This window comes from Engystomops pustulosus, chromosome 7, assembly GCF_040894005.1.
Source record: "Engystomops pustulosus chromosome 7, aEngPut4.maternal, whole genome shotgun sequence".
NCBI classification, from domain to species: Eukaryota; Metazoa; Chordata; class Amphibia; order Anura; family Leptodactylidae; genus Engystomops; species Engystomops pustulosus.
In genome coordinates, this window is record NC_092417.1 from 44,705,117 (window position 1) to 44,730,711 (window position 25,595).

At 42.4% G+C, this 25,595-nt stretch overlaps 1 protein-coding gene across 2 annotated transcripts in view; it reads left to right on the top strand.

Annotated features, from left to right (window-relative positions):
- RPAP1 (RNA polymerase II associated protein 1) overlaps positions 1 to 24,033 on the top strand; it is a 40,839-nt gene extending 16,806 nt beyond the window's left edge. Inside the window, exons 8-25 of one of the 2 annotated variants that reach the window (XM_072115703.1) lie at positions 1,723 to 1,838; positions 2,734 to 2,832; positions 3,335 to 3,436; positions 4,835 to 5,002; positions 5,643 to 5,837; positions 6,228 to 6,362; positions 7,219 to 7,398; positions 7,546 to 7,703; positions 9,450 to 9,629; positions 12,709 to 12,910; positions 13,054 to 13,163; positions 15,489 to 15,684; positions 17,418 to 17,567; positions 18,508 to 18,650; positions 18,774 to 19,578; positions 20,643 to 20,819; positions 21,318 to 21,374; positions 22,725 to 24,032. In XM_072115703.1, coding sequence (XP_071971804.1) covers positions 1,723 to 1,838; positions 2,734 to 2,832; positions 3,335 to 3,436; positions 4,835 to 5,002; positions 5,643 to 5,837; positions 6,228 to 6,362; positions 7,219 to 7,398; positions 7,546 to 7,703; positions 9,450 to 9,629; positions 12,709 to 12,910; positions 13,054 to 13,163; positions 15,489 to 15,684; positions 17,418 to 17,567; positions 18,508 to 18,650; positions 18,774 to 19,578; positions 20,643 to 20,819; positions 21,318 to 21,374; positions 22,725 to 22,871 — 3,320 coding nt within the window. In that variant the 3' untranslated portion in view covers positions 22,872 to 24,032. Of the gene's footprint in view, positions 1 to 1,722; positions 1,839 to 2,733; positions 2,833 to 3,334; positions 3,437 to 4,834; positions 5,003 to 5,642; positions 5,838 to 6,227; positions 6,363 to 7,218; positions 7,399 to 7,545; positions 7,704 to 9,449; positions 9,630 to 12,708; positions 12,911 to 13,053; positions 13,164 to 15,488; positions 15,685 to 17,417; positions 17,568 to 18,507; positions 18,651 to 18,773; positions 19,579 to 20,642; positions 20,820 to 21,317; positions 21,375 to 22,724 lie in introns of both variants that reach the window. The other variant, XM_072115704.1, reaches the window with a different exon arrangement.
- Positions 24,034 to 25,595: the final 1,562 nt, after the last annotated feature.

Sequence of the window (25,595 nt, forward strand, 5' to 3'; positions counted from 1 at the left end):
CGCGAAGAGATAGAGCATGCTCTATCATTTCCCGGTGAACGGCACCATACCACCGCCGGGCCGCCATTGGCGTCTATGGGGACGTATGTGTGGCCGCATATACATCCCCATAGACGGATGTCTGAATGTACCCTAAGATGTAACATTGTTCACTACTTAATAGCCCAAAATGATTATCATTGTTAAGCCAACACAGTCTTTAGATTGCAAAGTTTGATTTCTGCACAGTGATCCACAGAAATAAATGACTGGTCACTTATTTGAATCGGATCAAAAATGTGTTTCCATTCCTGATTGGTTTTTATTTTTTCTGTTAGATTTATCATTGACCATTCATTTTTCTGTGTGATTTATGGAAAAGGTGATTGAACAAGCGATCAGTGCAGTACATGTCTTTTCCCACAATATTTGTCGACATCGTAAGATATAGAAGCCTCAAAGCCATCACTTTCTCTAAATGGGGGTCTTTTCGCTTACCTCTACTTACACTGCCGTTGCCCGCCGTACTGTAGCACGGCGGGCAACGGCAGCGCGCGGGGAGAGGAGGAGGAGAGCGCAGCTCACTCCGCCCCTCTCCATAGGAACATATGGCGCACGGCGACGTACTACGGAGGGACGTGTATCGGCCGTATATATGTCGGCCGTATATACGTCCCCCATACTGCAGTGTGAATGTAGCCTTAGTGAGAGTAAGCCTTATATTACTCCAATCTCTTTATTGATGACCACATTGACGCGATAAGCATTGCCTCACGTAATGGACAGTAGCACCAGGTCTCTGCTATTTAAAGCTCTTGCAAACAGGCTTCACCTAAGGCCTCATTCACGCAGACACGCACTTGGCCGGATCGAATCCCGGGCGTAGCATATGGCCAGGCGCTTCTCACCCCTCCCCTCTTCATTGGAAACCGAGCGGCATGTGCTGTATCTTGCGGAGCAGCCACTGCACCATTGCCAGGTGCCATAGACTTCTATTGTGGCTATGACCTGCCTGCAATTTGTGCAGTCAGATGGGCACAATTACGGTCGTGTGAATGGGGCCTGATAGGGATTTTTATGCAGGGCCCCAACAGCCCTCTTGACTTTTGTAAGGTGAGTCCTAATGACACACGTCAGTCTCTTAGTGTATGTAAAGATCTTCTCTCCCGTTTTAATCTCTCAAATGCATAATATCACAGACAGAAGAGTCATCAAAGAGGCGTGAATAGTTTACTGCAAAGCTATTGGTCATCAGCACATTCTACAAAAAGTTAATTAATTGTGCTCAGTTCTCAGGGACCTTGTACACAGATATTGTTTATACTAATTGCCTGAGAAGAAGGAGATAAGCGGACTCCAGAATCATAATATCGAACTAAAGATGAAGGACAGACTGGCTTCTCATTAAATGTCAAAGGGAATTAGTTGGCAGGCCAGCAAACAGGTTACATAAAATTAAGTTTGAATTATGAATTTAACTGGACATTGGTCAGCGAACATGTCTGCTGTATCTAAGATGGCGGACAGTAGTTAAGATGGCGTCCGAAACCAGTGCATTCTCCTTAACAGGGCCAAAGGCTTTAAGGATATGAAAATTCTAAATCCCCCACACACCCCAATCTTTCCCAAAAGTCAGTTGTCTATATCCTCTTGATAGGCCCAACACAGAGACATGCAGCTACAGCTTGCGTTGTTGGCAGCACTTTGTTACTTTTGTAATGTAAAATTATTTTACTCTAATAGTCAACGACCTCCCGGTGAAGCCTCAGAAGGAATGGGTGCACATGGGCAGTATAGAAATTGAGAAGTTGGAATGGACAAAGGACCTACCACAGACCAGGCAGAAGAAAACTAAGAAGGTATAGCTAGGTATTGAATGAGTGGGGGGAGGCTGGTTCAGGGCATTGTATGGGGGGGGGGGGGGTGGCTGCAGGGCATTGGATGAGTGGGGGAGGCTGCTGCAGGGCATTGGATGAGTGGGGAGAGGCTGGTTCAGGGCATTGGATGAGTGGGTGAGACTGCTGCAGGGCATTGGATGAGTGGGTGAGACTGCTGCAGGGCATTGGATGAGTGGGTGAGACTGCTGCAGGGCATTGGATGAGTGGGTGAGACTGCTGCAGGGCATTGGGTGAGTGGGGGGAGGCTGGTGCAGGGCATTGGATGAGTGGGGGGAGGCTGGTGCAGGGCATTGGATGAGTGGGGGGAGGCTGCTGCAGGGCATTGGATGAGTGGTGGAGGCTGCTGTAGGGCATTGGATGAGAGGGGGGGAGGCTGCTGCAGGGCAATGGATGAGTGGGGGGAGGCTGCTGCAGGGCATTGGATGAGTGGGGGGAGGCTGCTGCAGGGCATTGGATGAGTGGGGGGAGGCTGCTGCATGGCAATAGATGAGTGGGGGGAGGCTGCTGCAGGGGATTGTATAAGTGGGTGAGACTGCTTCAGGGCATTGGATGAGTAGGGGGGAGGCTGATGGAAACGTTCATTTGTGCAGGAGGCCGGGTAGTGGTGAGTTCTTACTGCTTCCGTGTCCTTTCATGCTACTTCATCCGGACTCCTGCCACTGGGCGGAGGATGCTGGCCATTGCATATCCCACCCTTGGCAATACGTTTTCCCAGTTTTTTTGGTGGTAAAATTAAGTACCTCAGGTTATACTTTTGGATATTCGGTACTTATACAATTGTCATTGTCACTTTTTGTGTAACATTAGTTGGTTGTATCATCACTTTGTTTATGCAGTACATATACATGTGTTTTAGGGAATGCAAGCACGATTCAGCCTGAAGGGAGACCTGATACCTCCTGATGCTGACATGCCTACTCATCTAGGGCTACACCATCATGGAGAGGAGGCAGAGGTAATAATACTTTTTATAGTATCAAGGAACTTGTTTGTTTATTCCCAGTCATTTATATATTGTCCTGTTGTCTTTATCTCTATGGATTTTTTTCCATCACAAACATATTTTAACACTAGTCTGAAATATTCTGTGCAAGAATCTGTCTCCTATTAATTTCTGCAAGACAAAAATAATCAAAATCACCTACATTGCCATGGTTTCAGTAGCTTTACTGCTGAACTTTGGATTTCTTCTATAAAAATTGGATTGGATTTTTGGTCAGGTCCATTATCTGTGCAAAGCTTGAGGGCTCTATGGAAAAGGGTCATGTCAAGCCTCAACCATGATGAGTATTGGGACCACTGAACTTAATCATACTAAATGCTTTCATAAAGCATAACCCTTATTCATTGCTAATATTTTACTATTTTAATACCAGAGCATCTTTTTATCCTTCTATAATATTGAATAGGATCTTACACTGCAATGGCCTCCTACTCATTTGTATTTCGTTTTACAGAGAGCTGGTTACTCCCTGCAGGAGCTTTTCCATCTGTCTCGCAGCCAGTTTATTCAGCAGAGAACTCTGTCCTTACAGGTCCTGGGACGTATCGTCAGGAAGGTAAGGAATTGTGCACCTTACAAAGGTCCTCCTTGTCCTCTCCATGAACATGCATGCTCATCTCAGCCAGAGGTTTATATGTTTGGTGAGCAGAACACAAGATACTGCTATCAACTAGCAAAATAATTGGCCAGACTGAAATCCCAATTCTTGCTTTCCTTGACATCCTAGGTTAGAGGACATCAGATTATTGGTAATGATTGGCAACTATAAACCAATGTCTAAGCACGATATAAGTCACGTATGAAGTAAAGGGGGTCATAAAAATGTTTATAAATGCAAACCAACTAGCGTTTAATGTCTATGCTGGTGTCTCTACTTTTCACAGATGTTGGGGTAAAGTAGGACTTGGCATGTTGAATGTTATAGTCCATATGGATGATATATCTGACAGCAACTCAAAGGACATCTACCATCAGATTAGTGATAGTAGACTGTTCTCACATGCACGCTCGTTACCTCTAGGGGTAGATGACGGCGTTTTTTGGTTAATTCTTGTATATCAGTATTTTAAAGAAATTAAGTTACCATATTTTTCGGACTATAAGGCGCACAAAAATCCTTTGATTTTCTCAGGAATCAAAGGTGCGCCTTATAGTCCAGTGCACCTTATGTAGACAACAGCTGCTTTGAACTGTGCACAGGTCTGCCACCTGCTGGTCATTCATCCTTATAATGTGCGCCTCATATATGAACCTAGACATTTAAGTAGGCATTTATTGATGGTGCGCCTTATAGTCCAAAAAATACTGTAATAAAAAGATTTAAATGAGCATAGGGCACTGAGGCTGGTGTCACCCGAGCGCCTCATGGCTCTGCTGTCTCTTAAAATATGCACTCAATATGCATGAGGCACTCAGGTGACGTCAGCCTCAGTGCCTATATGCCTCATGCATATTTTAGGAGACGGCAGAGCCATGAGGCACCCAGGTGACAGTGGCCTGAGCGCCTCAGGCTCCTTAACATATTTTTAGAAACTTCATTTCTCCAGGAATTAATGACAAACGCTGCCATCCACCCCTAGAGGTAACGAGCGTGCATGTGAGGACAGTTTACCATCACTACATCACTAATCTGATGGTAGAAGTCCTTGAACCCTCAGTCCCTATAATGGACGCTTGACCAATCTAAAACAAATGGCCAACATTAAAGCTCCAACCTCATTTCATGGACAGTTGCCATTTACTTTAGGAGATATTTATCCTGAACACCCAATAGAAGGGAATGGCTCTGCTTCTCATGTCTACCAGCACCCCATTCACATAGGGCACTTGCCGAGAATCCAATCACTGGGGTTACCATCAGCTGGAACCCATGTGATCAGACACCTTTTAATAAGGATTAACGACCTTTAATGTCTATATTTCTTGGATTTATTCATATTTTTTTGCCTTCCAGGCCAAACAAGGAGAGTTCTCCACTGTTCTTAAGGGAAGTGTTCTCCGATTGTTGCTGGATGCAGGATTCCTCTTCCTCCTGCGCTTCTCTATAGACGATCCCATAGACAATGTTATTTCTGCAGCTGTTGCTGCTTTGTATTCCCTACTTGTATCAGAAGAGGATGAGGTGAATACAGAGTAAATGTTTGTCTCAATCGTAGTGAATTGAACTTAAATTGCAAAGTATGAACAATATGAACATTGTTTTGTGAGATCAGGTTTAGTTCTCAGTATCTGCCATTTATATAATTGTTTAAATATCACTAAACAGGACTTCCAATTATGATCAAATGGTCACAGTGATCTGTACAGAAGTCAGCCAACGTCAAAAACTTTCAACCAAGTTCATTGCACCACCTACATAAAGATTATTATAGTACCATTTGTTTTAGACAGTCCCTATAATATATTTGTTATAGACATATATAAAACATTACGGAGCAAAATGAATGAACCCTATCATTGCCCTTAAAGGGACATGGGATGCAGGGAAAATTATAAGTAAATATAGGTTCCCTGTATTCCTTATGCTACGCTGTATCATTGTAGCTTAGGGTGTAGAAAAAGATGTTTAGTTGGGGTGTGTAGTATATGATTCAGCATAGTTTATGTAATTAGAGGAGCCCTACTGATTCTTCATAGGAAGGGATGCAGTGCAAAAGACCCAAAAATAGGTCAAAAAATTAAAAAGAAATCCACACTGGAAATGCGTTTAACATGCTTTTTTTTATTTTGTTCACTTTTGCATTTCTCTTATTTTTGAAAAGGAATATTTGGATAAAACCTTTTCCTGGTATCAGGGAACAAAAGTGTTTCCTTTTATTCCGAACCAAGAGGAAGACGAGGAGGATGAAGATGAAATGGAGAAAGGCATTAGTAAAACCACAGGAAAAGCGGACAAGCGAAGGAATAAAGAAGAGAAGAAAGCTGATCCTGATGTGGCTCGCTATGATGCTATTAAGGTGAGGTTTTAGAATTGAGAAAAGTATTTCTCCTGGTAATGGGCTCTCTATTAACATGTAAATGTCTCAACACATAACATAAAATGCTTTGGAGCTGCACATGTAAGTATATACCTCTAGAAGGCTAGCCATGCCTTACCATACAAACCGCAACAAAGCAGCACTCCAAATCAAGATAAACTTATTCTACCCAAGGTTTTACAGCACAATATTTCACCCTCTCACTGAAGGCAATTTTCTACAATAGAGAATACAACCCCCCTCTCCAATTGTATTACACAAAATCTAATCTACAGAAAATTTGGATAATTGTTTGTGGCAACACTGGTTGTGTTTAAGAAACATAGGTTTTAGTACAGTTTAAAGTAACTCTATCCTACTTTTATTCAGGGTCTCCTGAAGACAAAGATTCATCATCGACTGAGATATATCCTGGAAGTTGTGAGGCCGCCAGCCTCAGTAGTTCTGCAAATTTTAGATATTCTGACAAGAGTGGCTCGACATTCTGCAGCAGCCTGCAGCCAGGTGAGGATTACACTAAAATAAGTGATCTAAAAGGAGCAGAAACCTAGTGAAAATGCTATATGAGAAGTGTATTATAGGAAATCAAAATCCATCATGATAAACCAGGGACACTTACTCATAGATCCAGGCACTGTGACTATGGTAATCTTCTTATATTTGTTATCCATGGCCTCAATCCTTCTAAACTTTTAAAATTAGGCTAATGAGCCAGAAGGCATCTTTGGAGGCATTACCATAGCCCATCCATTATGTAACTCCACTGGCTATTACACTGTGCAGGAGCACTTCCACCTCCCATTGAGTGAGATAACAGCAGGCAGAGGGAGGAGGGCTGTGATGGGGGCTATGCTCCTGCACAGATTAGCAGCTTGTGAAGCAATTTCACAGAGAGGCTTTGGTAATGTCCCCCAGAGCCCTTTTGACTAATTAGCATAATTTGGTTGATTTCAGAAGGAAGGAGGCCATGGATAACATAGAAAATTACCACAGTCACAGTGCATGGATCTATGAGTAAGTGCCAATGGTTTATCGTGCTGGTAGATTTCCTTTGATCACCAAGACATTAAGCAATGTCTAGTCAACCACTTGTTCATATTGGTGTTGATATATTAAATTTGGTGCATTGTGCATCATTGGTACATGCCGGAAGAGGTTCTGACCTCTTTGTAATTCCAATGCAGCACTGGACCCAGATTCAACCTGGTATATATTTCAGCTATATCTTGCACAGGTTATAGTACATTTTCTGGTTACAGCATACCTGCCCTGCCTCACCTATCCATTTTTTTGTAAATGATCCTGGGTTCAGTTTTTAATACATTTTAGATATCTGTGACACTTACAATGTGATCCATAGCTTCTAGATTGTCCTCGTCTAATGGAGACGGTTGTACGTGAGTTCCTGCCCATACAGTGGACTCTGCCAATGGAAACTGATGAGCTTGGACCTTCCAGTCTGCATGGTGTGCCCTGTGCCGCAGCAATGAAGTTTCTAAGGGTCTTGGCTTCTTCAGGTCGTCATGCGTCTGCACGGCTAGTAAGTTGGTTGGAATATGGCAATTTCTTTTTTTTTATTTTAGAAGTGGTCATTGATTTTTATGGTGTTCAGCAACAGTTTAGGTGTATTATTATTATTATTTTTTTTAATATGGAGCAGTAAAAACATGTTCTATATCTGTTGTAGTTAAATACTTTTGACATGAGGAGCCGTCTCAGCAGATTTGTGGTTCAAGAACCCCAAGATCTTCCACTGTTGAAAGGAGAAGCGGAGAGATTAAGTACCGAGACGTTCCGCCTGTGGGCTGTAGCAGCCGGCTATGGTCAGGCCTGTGATATATACAGGTTTGTTACCCAGGAATAATACTTGTATGCTTTAGTCAGAAGAAGAAGTCTCTTACAGATAGTACACTTGGGATTTTGCCCAGGAAAATAATAATGGAGAAGCAAAAGGGGAAATCTTGGCTCATTGCAAATGGATTTTCTGAAAAATTTGGTTCCCTTCAGTAAAATAATTCCCTGTCACAAAAGAAGAAAGCTTCTCCTAACAATTTGTAGTCATCCCGTACATTGCACATAATTGGGGGAAATGGGGGTACAGTTATTAGTTTATATGCAGCTTAGTTCAGTGAACATCATAGGAATGGATAGATGCAATTTTGTTACAAGCAAAATTTTTAAACCTACTTTTTCCTTAAGATGTAGACTATTATAATATAGAAATGTATATCCTGGAGAATCTATGGATTTCTCTTAGGTTTACCTATGTACATTCTTACCCAAATGATATTGCATTTGGCCACTTTTCCTGCTGTTGAGTGGTTTGGTTTTACATACATGTTTGTTGATGCAAAAAGGTTTTTTTGGCATCAGGGAATCTGCCGTGACTTTGATGAAAATCTGCATTGCAAGAGGTAAAACCTAGTCCGAAGCATATATTCACATGCTGCAGGTTAATATCTGGGGTAGATTTGCCTGCACTTTGTGGATTTTAATTTAACTGTCTCCACACACCAGTCAATGTCAGCTAAAACTACTGATTGTTTATGTGGGAAACCTGTCTACTGCCCTCTGCTGTATGCTGTATTTAAAGGGAACCTGTCACCCACTTATAAACAATTAAAGGGGTTGTCTAGCTGTTAATAAAATGTATAGGTGGCCTGGGGGGCTGTGGAAAAATAAAAAAAAATTGTACTTACCTCCCTTTATCCTGTGCCGTTCCCCTGTTTGTTTACAGAGACAGGTATGCTTCTGCCCACCCGGCACGCACACCCGTTCCCTGCCACCGCACCTGATACAGCATTAGTTTCAGTGCGTGTCAGGAGCAGTGGCAGGGGACAGGTTGGCTTGCCAGGAGGGCAGAAGTTACCCTACCCCAGGGGGCTAGTAGTTATGAAACCACCATTCTAGAATTTCTTTTCTGTGAACTATTGCCTGTTAACCTATGAAAAGTACATCCAAAGTCATGTGAAAATGAGCAGAGAAAAGTAATATTTTACATGAGATTTGTCTAAGGGGATACTGCAGGGGGAGCGTCACTTTGGTTTTATACTACCTAGAAACAAGCTTCATGTTAAAGATAAGAATATCATCTTTCAGATGGAAACAGGCTTGTGGCTCTTTGAGCTACAGAACTGTAAATAAAGAAAGTTAAAGATGTAGTTGGAAATATGAGCTGCAGATAAAGATCCAATCTTATTTTAAGGTCTGGTTTTAAAGATAAGGTTCTCATCTTTATTATGACACCTTGTTTCTAGTTACAATGGAACTGAATATAGGGGCGTCTGAATTGACACACACATATAACTCTTCTCCTCCTTATAGGTTCCACATAAAGGGGAGTAGTAGTTCAATGGGGTAAAATCTTGTGACAGGTTTCATTAAATGTCCATATAATTAGCTTTTCCTCTGTACATATATGCATGTGATGATACTGGAATAAAAGTCCTTCTATTCACAGGGGTTTTGGTGTTAATTGGATAATTCATATTGAGGAAATTTTGTTGAATTCTGTAATTGGTATAGGGTTATGACTTTTTTTTTTGGAGAATGTAACCAAAAATAAAACTACTTAATGTTTATTTCTTCCAGAGATCTGTACTCGGTCCTTGTAGGAATCCTGCAGTCGTTTCCGGCCTTGATCACTTCTTGCAAAGGGAACCCATCCCAAGCGACAGTTTCCATGCAGCGAGCGGCTGCTGTGGTCACTCTGCTCTCTCATGTGACACAGACTGCGGGCTGTACAGCTGAGCTAGAGGTGCAACTACACAGGTAATGAACATCAGCAGGGTCAGAGGTCATATGCTTAGGGATTGTAAGGCGTAAGTGCCCAACAGATTCACATAAGTGAGCGTTTTCTGTTATACTTTAAGGGATGAGAAAAAAGAGGCTCTATAGCATTGGTACATGAGACTTGAGAACTAAGGAGCGTATGCGTTTTTATTTTCAACTCGAGGCCCAGAAGTTATAATAATATTTATTTATATAGCGCCTTCATATTCCGTAGCGCTTTACAAATCATAGGGGACATATACAAATATAATATTACATTACAGAGGACAAACAGAAATATGGAACAATAGGAGTGAGGGCCCTGCTCACAAGAGCTTACAGACTATGAAGTTTAACCCCTTTATGCATACATAACAACATAAATTGACGTAATTTTTGTGCCAAGGGTGTGTGGAGAAGGCTCACCTGCTGTATCCTTTCCATACAGAGAAGGTGTCTGTTGTATTATATGATGCAGTTTTTTTTTTTTGTAAAGTTGTTGGGGTTAAGATGTAAGAAATCTATAAAAATGTAGTATCATCATGATCATACCGACCTAAAAAAGATGATGTGTGTGATTAGCCATAAAATTAAAGCCACAACGATCACGATAACAGAACCCCTAGCTCTCCAGAGAACAGGGGTCCTGTTCTCACTAATGGATGGAGCATCAGGGAAAGCATGGTGCCACTCCATTTAATTGTATGGAAAGGTTACCAAGCACAGTGCTCAACTATCACTGACTACTCTCATGGATGGAGCATCCGGACGAGTATGCACCATTAGGGAGAACGGTATAGTTTTTTTGTTATCATGGGGGTACCAGAAGTCAGACTCTCACCGATCAGTTAGTTATGCCTTATCCTGTGTATAGGGGATAACTTAAAGGAGTTATCCTATGAAACAAGCTAGGCCCTATCCACAGGATAGACCCTAACTTGCTGACCGTGGGAGTCTCTGGGATTGGACCCCCACAGGTCACAAGAACAGGGTTCCGATGTCCCCCCTCGCACCATGAGATGACGGGAGCAGCATGCATGGGCTGCCCTATTCATCTCTATGGAATTGACGGTCATCCCTGGGTGCGACAGGGGTACATCGGACCCATGTACTTGTTATCTGTGGGGTTCCCATTACTGAGACCCCACCAGTCAGCAAGTTAGGCCCGTTCCTGTGGATATGGCCTAACTTTCTTGGTGGGACAACCCCTTAAAGGATGATCTGCCATAAAAATCAAGCATGATAAACTAGAGACACATACTCATAGATCCAGGCACTGTGACTGTGGTGATCTTCTTCTGCCAGAAACGCTTCCTCCTGCTCTCCCAGCACTTCCCCCTTCCAGGGCCGGCTCCAGGTTTCAGTGGGCCCCTGGGCGAAAGAGCCTCAGTGGGCCCCTAAGCAGTGAAATGCGGTGGCATTAAAAACGCTGAATCTTAAGATACAAATATTGATATTGATACAACCCCCCCCCTTCCCCCACGGCTCCATTAATTAAGTATATACAGCAACCAGGCTCCATTAATTACGTATATACAGCTTCTGGTCCATTAATTACGTATATACAGCCCCCTGGTCCATTAATTACGTATATACAGCCCCCTGGTCCATTAATTACGTATATACAGCCCCCCCAGGGTCCATTAGTATACAGCACCCCAGGCTTCATTAATTAAGTATATAAAGCCCTCCAGGCTCCATTAATTAATATACACCCCCCGGGCTCCATTTATTTATTAATATATATCCCCCAGGCTCCATTAATTTATTAATATATAAACCCCCCCAGGCTCCATTAATTAATATATACCCCCAGGGTCCATAAATTAATATATCCCCCCCACCACCACAGGGTCCACTAATTAATATATACCCCCTTGAGGCTTCATTAATTAATGTATACCCCCAGGGTCCATTACTTAATATATACCCCCCTTCCCAGCCTCCATTAATTAATTAATTAAATACACATTATTAGTGGCCAGAAAAAAAAAATAAACGCTAACTTACCTCAAGGGCTGCATGCGATTTCTTCTTCATCTCTTCTGGGGCTCACCGCTCTTCTGCCACATCTTCAGCACAGCGTCTACTGTGCAGCACCAGGGACGCTGGCGGCGTGAAGTCATCACGTCGGCCAGCGTCCTGCACTGCAATAGGCGCTGTGCGGTAGAAATACATCGGCGACGCCGATGCAATTATGTTCTTATGTTCTGTGACTGCCCGCTTGCGGTGCCGCCCCCTGTCAGCCACGCTGGCAGTGTGAATGAAGCGCTTCTCACGCTTCTCTCAATTACATCGGCAATAAGCATGCCGATGTAATTGAGTATGCTTGAATTGGCAGTGTGTGCTGTGGGCCCCTCTGAGACCTCTGGGGCCCCGGCACTTGCCCGGGTAAGCCGGGTGCTGGCGCCGGCCATGCCCCCTTCCCTCTGCCTGATGTAATCTCACTGATGCCAGGAAAGTTTCAGCACACAGTGGGAGAAGGAAGTGCTCCTTGCTCAGTGTACGATGCAGCACAGAGTGACTCTAGTAATTTTAAGAAGATTTAAGTAGGAAGGCCATGGATAATAAATATAAGAAGCTTATTACAGTCACAGTGCCTGGATCTATAAGTAAGTGCCCCAGTTTATCATTCTTGATGGTAGATTTCTTTTAACTACTCGGTACAGCCTCTTAAAGGATTTTGAAAACACAAAAACTGAAAATGATGTGGTTAAGGGGTCTTTCTGAACTAAAACACTGACAGGGTATTGTCGAGAATCTAGCTCAGTTCCTGCATATTGTCAAATGAAAGGCACCTTTACTGTGCAAATGAATTTTATTAATCATTAATGGTTAATAGAACATCAATTTCTAAAGTTTCTAAATCTTGGAGTCTTTGGCAGTATATAAGTGCTTCGTTTGCTGATCTACTCCTATACAGGGGGCATATGTGTATGATAAATAAATGAAACAACAGTAAATCAGTAGGCAAATAGACCATTAATGCATTTTTGTATGTGAATAATCCTGTTCATATGCCGCAGTTTATAGTAAATACAGTTGCATATTGTGCTGAGGCTTTATTCCTGTTAATCAGCACCCCTATAGATACAGAGCCTCAGCTTCCTCCACCTCCTGTGTCCTGGGCTGACATCACTGGACTGCTTCCTTTAGTGGAAGGATGTCTAAGGAGATGTCTGACGGAAGTATCACAGCCCGATGTCTGGGACCTTCTCCAACCCCTCACCACTACATCCATCAACTATCTGGCTTCTTACTACAAGGCGGCTGGCCGACAGGTGCGTCTAAACTCTCCCAATGTTACTCCTAGCTAGATGGATGCATCGTATATGATCAAATAGATGGATTGTGTTTTAGAAAAGTTTTGATACTGAGGAGCCTAAGTTTTATAATATATCAGCATCGTCTCGTTTTTCTGCAGCCCTCACTGGATACCGTTTTATGTAATGAAGAAGTGGAGAGGCTGACAGAGCGCATGCTACTACCGCTTCTGCGTCACACAGCTGTACAGTCCATGTGGGATTCTCTCCGGTAAAAGCTTCCTCCTTGCTGTACTTCATGTTGTCAGTGGCTCCGTTTTATGTCATTTCCAGATCTGAGACTTGAATTAGGAGCAGCACAACCCATCAACTCTTCATACTATCAGTCTACTGCGTTACATTCTTCCATATATGTTGTTATTGGAGCTTTTATTTGTCTGTATATTCACATTACATTTTTTAAGAAGTAACAATTCTTTTTGGAAATTAGAAATTGTAATGGTTACAAAAGAGAAACCTTATTAGAATTAATAGTAGCTTAAATGGGGTTGGCCACTATTACAAAACTTAACTTTACCCTAGTAGGGCCACCTATGTAGTACTTACCCTGGTATAGTAACATCTGCATGCACCTCCAACCACTTTCTGCACTGCCTCCTTCTTCCTGTGACATCCGTGTCCTGCTGCCCTCTGGTGGAACAGTGCAGAAAGTGGTTGGAGGTGAATGCGGATGTTACAATACCAAGGTAAGTACTACACGAGTGGCCCTATTAGGGTCAAGTAAAGGGCATACCCAATTAAACCTACTATTGAATTTTACAAGGAAAGATTCTAATAATGTTTTTTTTTTTTAACCATTAAAATTAATTCCTGATTTCCAAAATTATTGCTTTATATGAGTTTACCACAGTAGGTACCTATTAGGGTCTTGTACTTAACCTAGTGAATTCTTGTAATAGGTAGGTAGTTTACCAGGGTAAGTACCTACCGTATATACTCGTGTATAAGCCGAGTTTTTCAGCACAAAAAATGTGCTGAAAAACGTTCCCTCGGCTTATACACGAGTCATATATGAGTTAAACACGAGTTAAAAATACTTAAAAAATAATAAACTTATATACTGACCCTCCGGTGGCCCCGATGTGCAGCGCTAAAACCCCCCCCCCCCCCCCCCCCCCCCGGTTGGCTGTGCGGCTCTCTTCAGGCTTCCGCGCCTGTCTTCTTTCTTCTGTTGGGCGCCGCCATTGTTCTTCTCCCGGGCGAAGAAAGGAGACGGCGCGGAAGCCTGAAGACGAGCCGCGCGGACATCTGGGGAACAGCGCTGCACACTGGGGCCACCGGAGGGTGAGTATATAAGTTTTTTATTTTTTTTTAATGCTGGGGCAAGCTGTATACTACTGGGGGCAGTGCTGTATACTACTGGGGGCAGTGCTGTATACTACTGGGGGCAGTGCTGTATACTACTGGGGGCAGTGCTGTATACTACTGGGGGCAGTGCTGTATACTACTGGGGGCAGTGCTGTATACTACTGGGGGCAGGCTGGGCTGGCTGTATACTACTGGGGGCAAGCTGGGCTGGCTGTATACTACTGGGGGCAAGCTGGGCTGGCTGTATACTACTGGGGGCAAGCTGGGCTGGCTGTATACTACTGGGGGCAAGCTGGGCTGGCTGTATACTATAGGGGGCTGGTTGGCTATATACTGGGGGGGGGGGGGGGGCTGTGACCAATGCATTTCCCACCCTCGGCTTATACTCGAGTCAATATGTTTTTGGTGGTAAAATTGGGGGTCACGGCTTATACTCGGGTCGGCTTATACTCGAGTATGTACGGTATTAGGGTCTTGTACTTACACTAGTTAATTCTTATAATAGGTAGGTAGTTTACCAAGGTAAGTACCTATTAGTGTCTTGTACTTAACCTAGTTAATTCTTGTAATAGGTAGGTAATTTACCATGGTAAGAACCTAATAGGGTCCTGTACTTACCCAATTAAATTTTTGTAATAGTGGCCTACCCCTTTAAGTCGTAACACTTACCATCTGGACATTGAAGTAGACTACAAGCTGTTGCTGTGTTTTAAGGCAGCCTGTATTCTGACTTATTAAGCTACGTGTAGAAATCTTGTAACTTAGACTTAGAAAACCTAGGCCACGCTTACTTTTCGAGAAGCCCCAATGCTCTTTCTCTCTCTAGAATATGTAAAAAGTGTATAATGTGAAATTATTCATAGAAAGCACTTCAGAAAATATTCTGGCACAAATTCTGGCGCTTTTTGCTTAGTATATCTCCTTCAGTGTAACTTACAGGCACTGCTCATATCTGTCCTTATCTTTTTGCAGATGAGCACGTATTCTCTGTAAGGGCTTATTCACACAGGCATGTGCTTTGTGCGTCTACAAAAAACGCATTTATTTTCGCCCCATTTTGTGTCGGTATTGCATCCCTTTTATTATGTCCTTATGGCATCCGCTTGTATGGTCGATTTTAAGCCCTGGCAGGCAGATGCCCCTTTTCTCTGTACCAGTCCTTTTGTTATTTTATTCTTATCTGTTCTTTTATGTATTCTGTATGTAAACTCTTATGTCGAATTCTTAGGTCTTGCTCTGCTGTGGCCAATCCCCTTTCCTGTTCCTCGGTGCCAGAGTCTGTCAGCAGTCTTGTGACTTTAAGCTGCGAAGGAGGGAAGCCGCCCCTCAGCCTGGCTGGACAGCGATCTCCTTACCCCTTCCTGACAGCCGTTCTCAACCTCATTTGTAACATCACCAACATCCACAAGGGTCTGGTCAGCAAGGTGAGTGCGGCAGGATAGGACGGCTTAGGAGCTGTACACAAAATAGTAGGATGGGATTTTGCATCAAGATTGTTACAACATAGGAAAAACAGGAAAATGCTCATCACATGGATGTTTGGATCCAAAAAATTATTTGTGCACAGAACTAGGAGAACCCTGGCCCAATTCCAGGTGAAGTCTAGGAAAGGTTCTTCCTTAAAGAAACACTCAAGTCAAAGCAAATTCATTGAATAATACCTGGTGCAAGGCCTCATTCACATTGTACTCCTAGAACCTAAAATCCTGCTCCTCCTTTCAGGCCCCGCATAAGTTATAATTCAATGAATCAGCTGTGACTTTATGTAGGTCCCATGGAGGTAGAAAAAATGCACTAAAGTTAACACTCTCTGGTTCATGCTGCGTGCCCTGAAGCTACCATCCCTTGTTTGCATACAGAGGTTCAGCTGTGACACGGCATCATTAGTGTAAACCTGCTACAGCAGCAGTTTCAGGCTGTAGCTGGTGTGTGGCTTTCAGCCTTCTCTCCCCACTTGACAAGGCTATGAGTGTAAAGTTTAGTACTGGAGAGAGTTAAGTATTGTGCGCTTGTTATTTTATACTAATGTAAAAATAAAAACCCCAGAGATTCCAACGGTTTTGTAATCAATTCACCATCAATAGATTGTAAAAAGCTAATTCAGGGCACAGTTAGACTAGACAGTCTAACCATTGAGTAGTTCTCAGAAGCTTTTAGCGTGACCATAGGTTAGAGCCTGAGCCCACTGTAGTATCCTCTGGCACACTTTATTCAGCCGTGTCCACTGGATACTTATGGCGCTGTTGGCAAATGAGAACCACTGATGAGTGGGGGTTCTGTGTGTCAGACACCCTCCAATCTCAAATTGGTAATCAATATTAAAATTGGTAACCAGTATTAAAGGGAACCTGTCACCAGAGACCTCATTTTCACTAAAGACAGATTGTAGAAGCCCATTACAGCTGCAGTGCAAATATGTCTTTCTGCTTTCTCTCTCTAAGCATTTGCATTACAATATAATTGTGTGTTATAACTTACCTTGCGCCTGATAGAATCCTCTATGCAGTCCTAAGGGTTGGGCTTTGGTCTAGATGCATTTCAAAAAACAACATGTGACTTGTCTGTGCTGCAGACTGCTCAGCTCTTGGCTCCCACCATTGTGCTCCTGTACAGCTCCTCCCTCCCCCACTGATGTCACCAGGCTGTGAGCTTTGTGTAGGAGCAGGAGGGATGAGCTGTACAGAAGCACAAAGGTGGGGGACAAGCTCTGAGGAGTGAGCAACACAGACAAGTCACATGTTTTTTGAAATGCATCCAAACCAAGGCCCAACCCCTGTGACTACACAGACGATTCTGTCAGGGTGCATTGTAGGTTATAACACACAATTATATTGTAATGCAAGTGCTTATAAAAGGCAGAGATGTAGGTGTAAAGGGCTTCTGCAACCTGTCTTTAGTGAAATTGAGGTCCCTGGTGACAGGTTCCCTTAAAAAATGTTGAAAAAAACCTTATGGTGGAGATTGATTGGAAAATACTGAAGCAGCTGTACAGAACATATCCAAGGAGGATGCGATTGTTTCCACTGTGTGGAAAGTATGCAAGACAAATGTGACAAATATACAAGATTTATTGACAGATGTATTATTGTAATGACCTCCCTGTATTATACTATGACGGAATAAGCACTTGCATGTTATATTTGCTTTTCTTGTGCAGTTCTCCTTTATCCTGGAATACAAAGGACTACAGAATTACTTACTCAGGATGAGTGAATGTCCGACCCCACCGGTGACTCCCTCCTCCAGCTGGCTCCTGCGGCACGAGTACCACTTGCAGTACTTTGTATTATCTTTGCTATATAAAGTGGTGAGTAATGTTTTAAATTCTGTTTTATGTCACTTTTTATGGTCTCCTTTCTTTTACTATTTTGTTGTAATTGGACTTGAAGAGTAATTAAAACTTTGGAGTCATTTACTTTTTATTTCAGAAACTAGTAGAGCAGGTTATAATAGTAAACTTTGTAATATTTCATTAAGTACAGCTTCTCTCTGCTTTTTTTCTGCTCCTTTCTCCTGTAGTGAGAAGTATATCTGAAAGCCTTCTGAGTTAATAATAATAATAATAATCTTTATTTATATAGCTCCACCAAATTCTGTAGCTCTTTACAAATGAGTTCTCCCCATTTAGATAGATAAGGAGGTTTAAGATGAACTTCCCATACATAGAGAATATTTCGCTTAATGATTCATCTCTCTGAGAAGATGAGACTATCCAGGGGCTGTCTTTAAAGAGTACCGTATTTTTCGGACTATAAGGCGCACCGGATTATAAGGTGCACCATCAATAAATGCCTGCTAAAACGTCTAGGTTCATATATAAGGTGCACCGAATTATAAGGCGCAGCTGATTATAAGGATGAATGACCAGCAGGTGGCAGACCTGTGCACAGTTCAAGGCAGCTGTTGTCTGTAAGTACGGTTCATATATAAGGCGCACTGGACTATAAGGCACACCTTTGATTTCTGAGAAAATCAAAGGATTTTTTGTGCGCCTTATAGTCCCAAAAATACAGTAAGTCATTAGAAATATTATCAGGCCCCTATATCTCTCAGCTGTAAGTGGATACAGGACAGAAAGCTGATTTACGCAAACTGCTTAAGGAACCAGTAACAGAAATCTTTAATAAATTACATTACAAAGTTTACTCTTATCCTTCGCACTATTCGTTCAGAAATTTTTGTTAAAAGTTTAGTAACACTTTATAGAGAAGAAATTGTAAAAACCCGTTCTATTTTCTTTCACATAGGTAACAATGTATCCGGAATATTCCCAGCATGCATCAGTTTGTCATTCAGTCTCTATAACCTTACTGAGTCGACTCTTGCCTGGCAGTGAGCATCTGGCACATAAGATTATTTCTTCCTTTATTTTCAATCCAACTTTTATGCCGTAAGTCCTTATTATGTAGTAGAATGACTCGTATGTTGTTGTATCTATTTAATTGACTAGTTATTTTTTTATTTGTATTATGTCATAAAGCTTTATTATATTACATGTATTTATTCTTCACAGTGAAGGAAGTTCGGGAGGTCCTCAAGCGGCTGATTTGTCGGATAGATTGCACATTACGTGTGATGCTAAGCAAGGGCCCCCTAGTTCAGTGGCTGCATCTTCTATCTCTCCGAGCCGCGGGGCTCTGCTAGAAGAAGCCTTCAGAGATCTTCCTACTATCAGGACTTGCTATTTGACTCACTTTGCACACATGAATCAAGCACTTAACCATTCCAGGGCTGTCTACCAGGAAAAGACTTGTTTTGTCCAGTCTGCTTTACTTCCCGAAGCCAAAGGTCCAATATTGCCATCTGATTGGTCGTTCCTTCCTTTAATAAACCTGTATAATAAAGTGGCCAATGCGGAGACTAAAGGGAATGTTGTGAACACCCTTCCCCCTGATCTTGTGAATACTGTTACCAGGAACTTGCAATGGATTTTTCTTTTGGAAACTTGGCGGCCCAGCTCCTTGCAGAGTATACCCACCGCGGCCAAGCTGGCCCGCTTGGCTTGTGTGTTTCTTACAGGTAGTGACCTCTTCTTAGAAGGTCCTGTCCATGCCTACACGGCGGCCCTTACTGTTTTTTATTGTCAGCCAAACTTCATGGACTCGCTAAAACTTGATGTGCCTCTTCCTGGATTGGCTTCATTCTATGATTTTTACATGGACCTCCTGGAGCAGTTTGAGGGTGTTTCTTTTGGGGACCCCTTATTTGGAACTTTTGTACTTCTTCCTTTGCAGAGACGTTTCAGTGTCCAACTCAGGCAAGCTTTGTTTGGTGAACATGTAAGCAGCTTGAGATCCTTGTCTGTGCCCCTTAAAGAGGTAAAGTCATGAAGAAACAGAATGCAGTACAGATATATTAAACTTTAACTTGAAATTTACAAAACATTAACATTTCCCAACAATAATTACTGAAAAAAAGGGCAAAAAAGCCTAAAGTTTGCTGCAGCTTTGTTCATAATGTTTCTAGTGTCTAGTAAGTCAGAACTTGCTCGATATGACACAGACAGGAGTCTGATTTTGGCCAAAAATTCTGATCCTGCAGAAATGTCCCCACCTGCTGTTTATCTAACATATCTGCTTGTAGCTTTGCTAAAATTATATGATGGAGAAAGAGGTACAAAATGATGTCATAAGCCCCACCCTTTGCTCCGCCCTTATACCTTTCTAGTATTCCCACCTTAATGGCTCCCATAGCTTATTGGTGCACACATAATATAATAACTCTTTGTTGTGCTTTACCCTCCCCTGTATAATACCTCCTGTACTCTGATCAGTCCCCCAAACTCTGTAATGCCCCCTGTAGGCCACAAACATATATGCCCCCCTGACTGATGCCCTATTTTATGTGGCCTCCCCACTCATATTACTTCTTTTTCTTTTGGCCCCTAATTGATGAGGGCTTTTTTTCCCTTCTCCCGACTAATAATACCCTCATGTTCTCAATCCCCCATCACTTAGTGCCCCCAACCTCATACTACTTCCCCCCATTACACTGTGTGCCCCCCCCCCCTCAGATTTGTAGCCCCCTGTCGCAATGTGGCTTCCCTCCTCAGACTGTAGACTTACCATCCTTTACAATTGTGTCCTTTCCCCTCTGCTTCTTCTTTCTTTGTTGAGTCTATATTTATATATTTCAAACCTATGTTTTATTATACACTTTTTTCTTTTTAAATCAAATCAATTATTGATTTTTCAAAAGTTTTTACTCCTTAAACAGACTGGATAAGAAAGCATATTACATTATGTACATGAGGATTTTGATGTACAGTGATTGAGTTGTTATACAGTTGTTCACAGCATGTAGAACTTTAAGAAACAGTTTTTATTATATACTTAACATCAACCATCTACTTTTTCCACTTACATCTTATTCCACTTCTCAGTTTCCCATCCCTCTGACGCTGTACACGTCCCCTGCTGAAGATAACTTGAATCTCCTGCGCCTGTATTTCCGCACCCTGGTGACTGGAGCCCTGCGTCAGACGTGGTGTCCTGTGCTTTATGTCGTGGCGGTTTCTCACGTGAACAGCTTCATTTTTTCACAAGAACGTGTTGCTGAGGTATTATTTTCGATCTACATTTTTATATATATATATATATATATTATATCCACACGCATAGCAAATGTTGAAATTCTGTCGTTTTTTTTCACTGGTCCTGTCGTATTGCCTGTTATCTGTAGCTCACTTGTTAGCTTTGCTGTACGTACTGGAACAGAATGAGGAAAATCATCTCATCATTAGAGGGTGGGAACATTAATGGGATATTCTGGACTGAAGCTGAATGATGGTGAGGTGACTAAGAGCCTAGTAATCACCATAAAGGGGGCTTCTTCTTCCATTCTTCCCACCATCTAGATGACAATGAATAGAAGGGGTTTGAATGGTGCGTTGGTTTATCATGAACCATCCGGCTCCATTCATTGACTCTGGCACTGGTATAACTATAACTGGGGAGGAGTCCCAGGGAATTTTAGCTCCTGATTTTTATTAATTTCACAATTTTGCTAACAATGTATTGTGTAGCAGAAATTAACTCCAGATATGTGTTTGTTACAGGAGGTGGATGCAGCAAGGAAAAATATGCTAAGAAAGACTTACCTCTTGGTGGAGGAGGTAAGTTCTATACACTAATGTGGCATAACATCACACAGGTAGTAGCACTATCCTGTCATTCATCGTCAGTTGTATATGAATACTAGATAGCTTCTTGGATCATCTCTTAAAGGGTACCTATTATTTTGGGAAAAAAATAGCATAGAAGTTTTGGTCAAGTTGCTGTGACCCCAATGATTAGAATACTTATGTACTAAAACCCTGAGCAGATAGAATCTTTCCAATTGATATATCTGGAACAGTTCTGGTGTCGTATTAAAGAGGACAATCTCTCCTTTAGCCCCTTAATGACTTGGCCTTTTTTGTTTTTTTTGTGTCTCCATTTTCACTCCCTACCTTCAAAAATCTATAATCTTTTTAGGGGGCTGGTTTGCTGTGTTACAAATAGTCTTTTATAGTGACGTCATTTAATATTCCATGCCGTGTACTGTGAAGTGGGAAAAAATATCCAAGTTCGGTGAAATTGGGGAAAAAACTAATTTGTTCTATTTACTTATAGGCTTGGTTTATAGGTCTTTCACTATGCACTCCAAATGACATGTCCCACCTTATTTTTTGGGACGGTATGATCATGGGGATACCAAACTTACTGTAAATAGCCGAGTATAAGCTGAGTTTTTTAGCACAATTTTTGTGCTGAAAATTCCCCACTCGGCTTATACTCGAGCATAGAGAAAAATAGTATATAGCCTGCCAGCCCCCTTTAGTATTTAGCCTGCCAGCCCATCGAAGTATATAGCCTGCCAGCCCATTGAAGTATATAGCCTGCCCCCTGTAGCGTATAGCTTGTCCGTAAAAAAAACACACTGAGTACTCACCATTCCGACGCCCAGGGCAGCTCCTCTTCCATCTTCAAGTGCGTGGCAGGTCTGCGACAGCTCCATGGGCAGCGTATTTGTTTTTTCTTCATGCCGGCTGCAGGTCTGCAACAGCTTCGTGCGCCGTCCGTGAAGAAAGAAGAGGCGCTGCCCACGGAGCTGTTTCACACATGAAGATGGAAGAGGAGCTGCCTGGGCCGTTGGAATGGTGAGTACTCAGTTTACAGAAAACTCTCCCCCTTCTGAGGTGCAGGGATCTCACTGTAAACACAGGCCTGGATTATCACTCTGTTGGGGGGGGGGTAAAATTTTCCAATCGGGGGCCCCAAACTTCTTAGTGTTGGCCCTGCATAGGAGCATAACAACTACAGAAATTGGCCTGGACAATCGGCTACCAATGAGCATTGGGTTAAAGGGTTATAGTTGTACAGAGAACTTATTTAAATACTTTGTTACAGCCTGGTAATCTTTGCAGAGGATGGTAAAGAGGAGACATAGATTTGGTAAATTCTGATCTTCTTTTGCTTTCCAGGCATTGAAGAGTCATCTCCTGTACTACAAGCAACTATCCATTAACAGTACGATGGGGTTTGAGTTATACGACGCGCTTCCACCTCTCAGGGAAAAGTACTTGAAAGCAGTAATGGAGCAGCAGCAACAGGCAAAAGAGGCAACTTAAGCCTGGGATACCCCACTCAGGGACTCACAAGCGATCATGTTAGAAAGTAGAATAGGCATAACATATCCTGGTGGCCTCACAAGCAGGTCAGCTGCCTACATCTTACATCCCACATCCATCTGTACTCCATACCTAACTAGAAGCCAATCGCTTTCTGCAACAACCTGCACAATCGCAGCAGAGAAACTTAATGAAAACCTGTGGCAGAGAGATAGAATCTCCCCATGTACATTGCACTTCAAGAAATTAATAATAAAAAGAACATGTTTTTGTTTATTTTTTTTCTAGTGCAATTTTCCAATAGAAAAATTGATGTTGAGCTGATGGAATATCTGCAATACAACCAGGTATGAGGTGGTCAGTGCCACCAGAGCAATTGCCGGAATAGTCAGTATGGAAGTTTTATTAGGAGTCCTGACCTGTAATGCAGTTCAGTTCTCTGGGGCCCCCTACTTCATGCAGATAAGAGAGGGTTCAGGGTCACATTGTATCTGCCACCTTTATACTATGTTTGGTGTAACAAAAGACCTGTGATCACATACAGACTGAAGACTAAGTTGTAAAGACCATCCGTGCTGCAAACAATGGCAGGAATAGGCTTAAATTTACAAATTTACCAAGTCACCCTCTCCCCTTCTGCCCACAAGCTACAATGTCTTTTAAATGTACCTTTTAACATGTTACACTGATGCATCCATGCATGTGTTCTTCTAAATAAGACTTTTATTGATGTCCTCTGTTACTAAAGATCCAGTCATCGAATTGGGGGAGCTAAAGTCCAGTTACCCTGCCTCCTAACTGCTGCCGATAATGCTAAACCCACCCCCTCAGGCATGAGGGAGTTGAGAGAGACTTTCAGAAGAGAATTCCTGAAGGAGGGGTGATGAGGGCGCTGTTTTCTCTTCAGCGAGCCCCGCAAAACTAACGTCCCTCCCCTCATTCCCCCCAGCCTCAGGAATTCTCTTCAGCGAGAAACACACAGCCAGCTTCTCTCTCAATTCTGACGTGTCTCATTCCTAAGGAGGGGGGGGGGGTAGCAGTGTCTGTCAGGAGGCAGGGTAACTTTACAGCAATGCCGGAGCCCCCCTGCCTCCATGACTGGATCTTTAGTAACAGAGTGTATAAATAAAAGTCTTTTTTTAGAAGAACAGAGGCTGTAATACCATGGATAGAGCCATCAGTGAAACATGTGTAAAGACATATAATAGGTACAGTGTGGTTTGTGTGTGGGGGGGGAGAGGGGGGGGGGAACTGATGACAGGTTCTCCTTAAAAAATAAAAATAAATTCCAGCACAATCCTCTCAGACTTATATAATATAAAAAGTAGATACAAATATATTGGTGTAACATATCATCATTGTCAGCTTTTATATAATGCATTCTAAAGAAATGCTTGCACATGTTGTATGTATCATAAAGTATTACAGAAGAAAATACCAAATAACAGTGTCAGACCATAAATAACTGTTTTTCACATCAAGAAAAAACTGAAATTCACTGCTATAACACAGGGGTTGGCAATTCATTTTTCCTTGGAGTCACATGAGAAATTGGAATAGTTTTATAGGATCAGACTAAGATATAACTGCAATCTTTGCAAATACTAGCATCCCTTGTTGCTCCATTTTGAAAAAATACTATATCTTCTACCTCCCATTCTCAATAAGTGCGCTTCTTCTGCAGCCCACCCCCCCACACATTTTTAATGCCCTTTCTTTTACCTGCATTCTGAATGCTCTTTCCCCACATTCTTAATGGCACTTTTTTTTCCTCTTCTAATAATGCCCCCTTTCATTATGCTCCCATTTATATTGTCCCCTTTTATTTATATTGCCCATCATTATGCTCCCATTTATATTGCCACCTCTCATTATGCTCCCATTTATATTTCCCCCTCTCATTATGCTCCCATTTATATTTCCCCCTCTCATTATGCTCCCATTTATATTTCCCCCTCTCATTATGCTCCCATTTATAATGCCCCCTCTCATTATGCCCCATTTATATTGCGCCCTCCTCAATATGCTCCCATTTATAATGTGCCCTCTCATGCTCCCATCTATAATGCCCCCTCTCATTATGCCCCATTTATATTGCGCCCTCCTTAATATGCTCCAATTTATAATGTGCCATGTCATTATGCTCCCATTTATATTGCCCCCTCTTATTATGCTCCCATCTATAATGCCCCCTCTCATTATGCTCCCATTTATAATGCACCCTCCTCAATATGCTCCCATTTAAAATGCCCCCTGTCATTATGCTCCTATTTATATTGCCCCCTCTCATTATGCTCCTATTTATATTGCCCCCTCTCATTATGCTCCCATTTATATTGCCCCCTCTCATTATGCTCCCATCTATAATGCCCCCTCTCATTATGCTCCCATTTATATTGCCCCCTCTCATTATGCTCCCATTTATATTGCCCCCTCTCATTATGCTCCCATCTATAATGCCCCCTCTCATTATGCCCCATTTATAATGCGCCCTCCTCAATATGCTCCCATTTATTATGCCCCCTGTCATTTATATTGCCCCCTCTCATTATTCCTCCATTTATAATGCTCTCTCTATTATACCCCTATTTTGTCCCTCAGTTCGTCCTCTCAGTACAGAATTTAGGGAAAAAAATTTCTGGTATCTCAGATGGCGGCTGTTCTGCAGAAAAGTGCCCATCACTGGTGACGTGGCTCTGCTTCTGTACTTGCTTCTGCGCTACC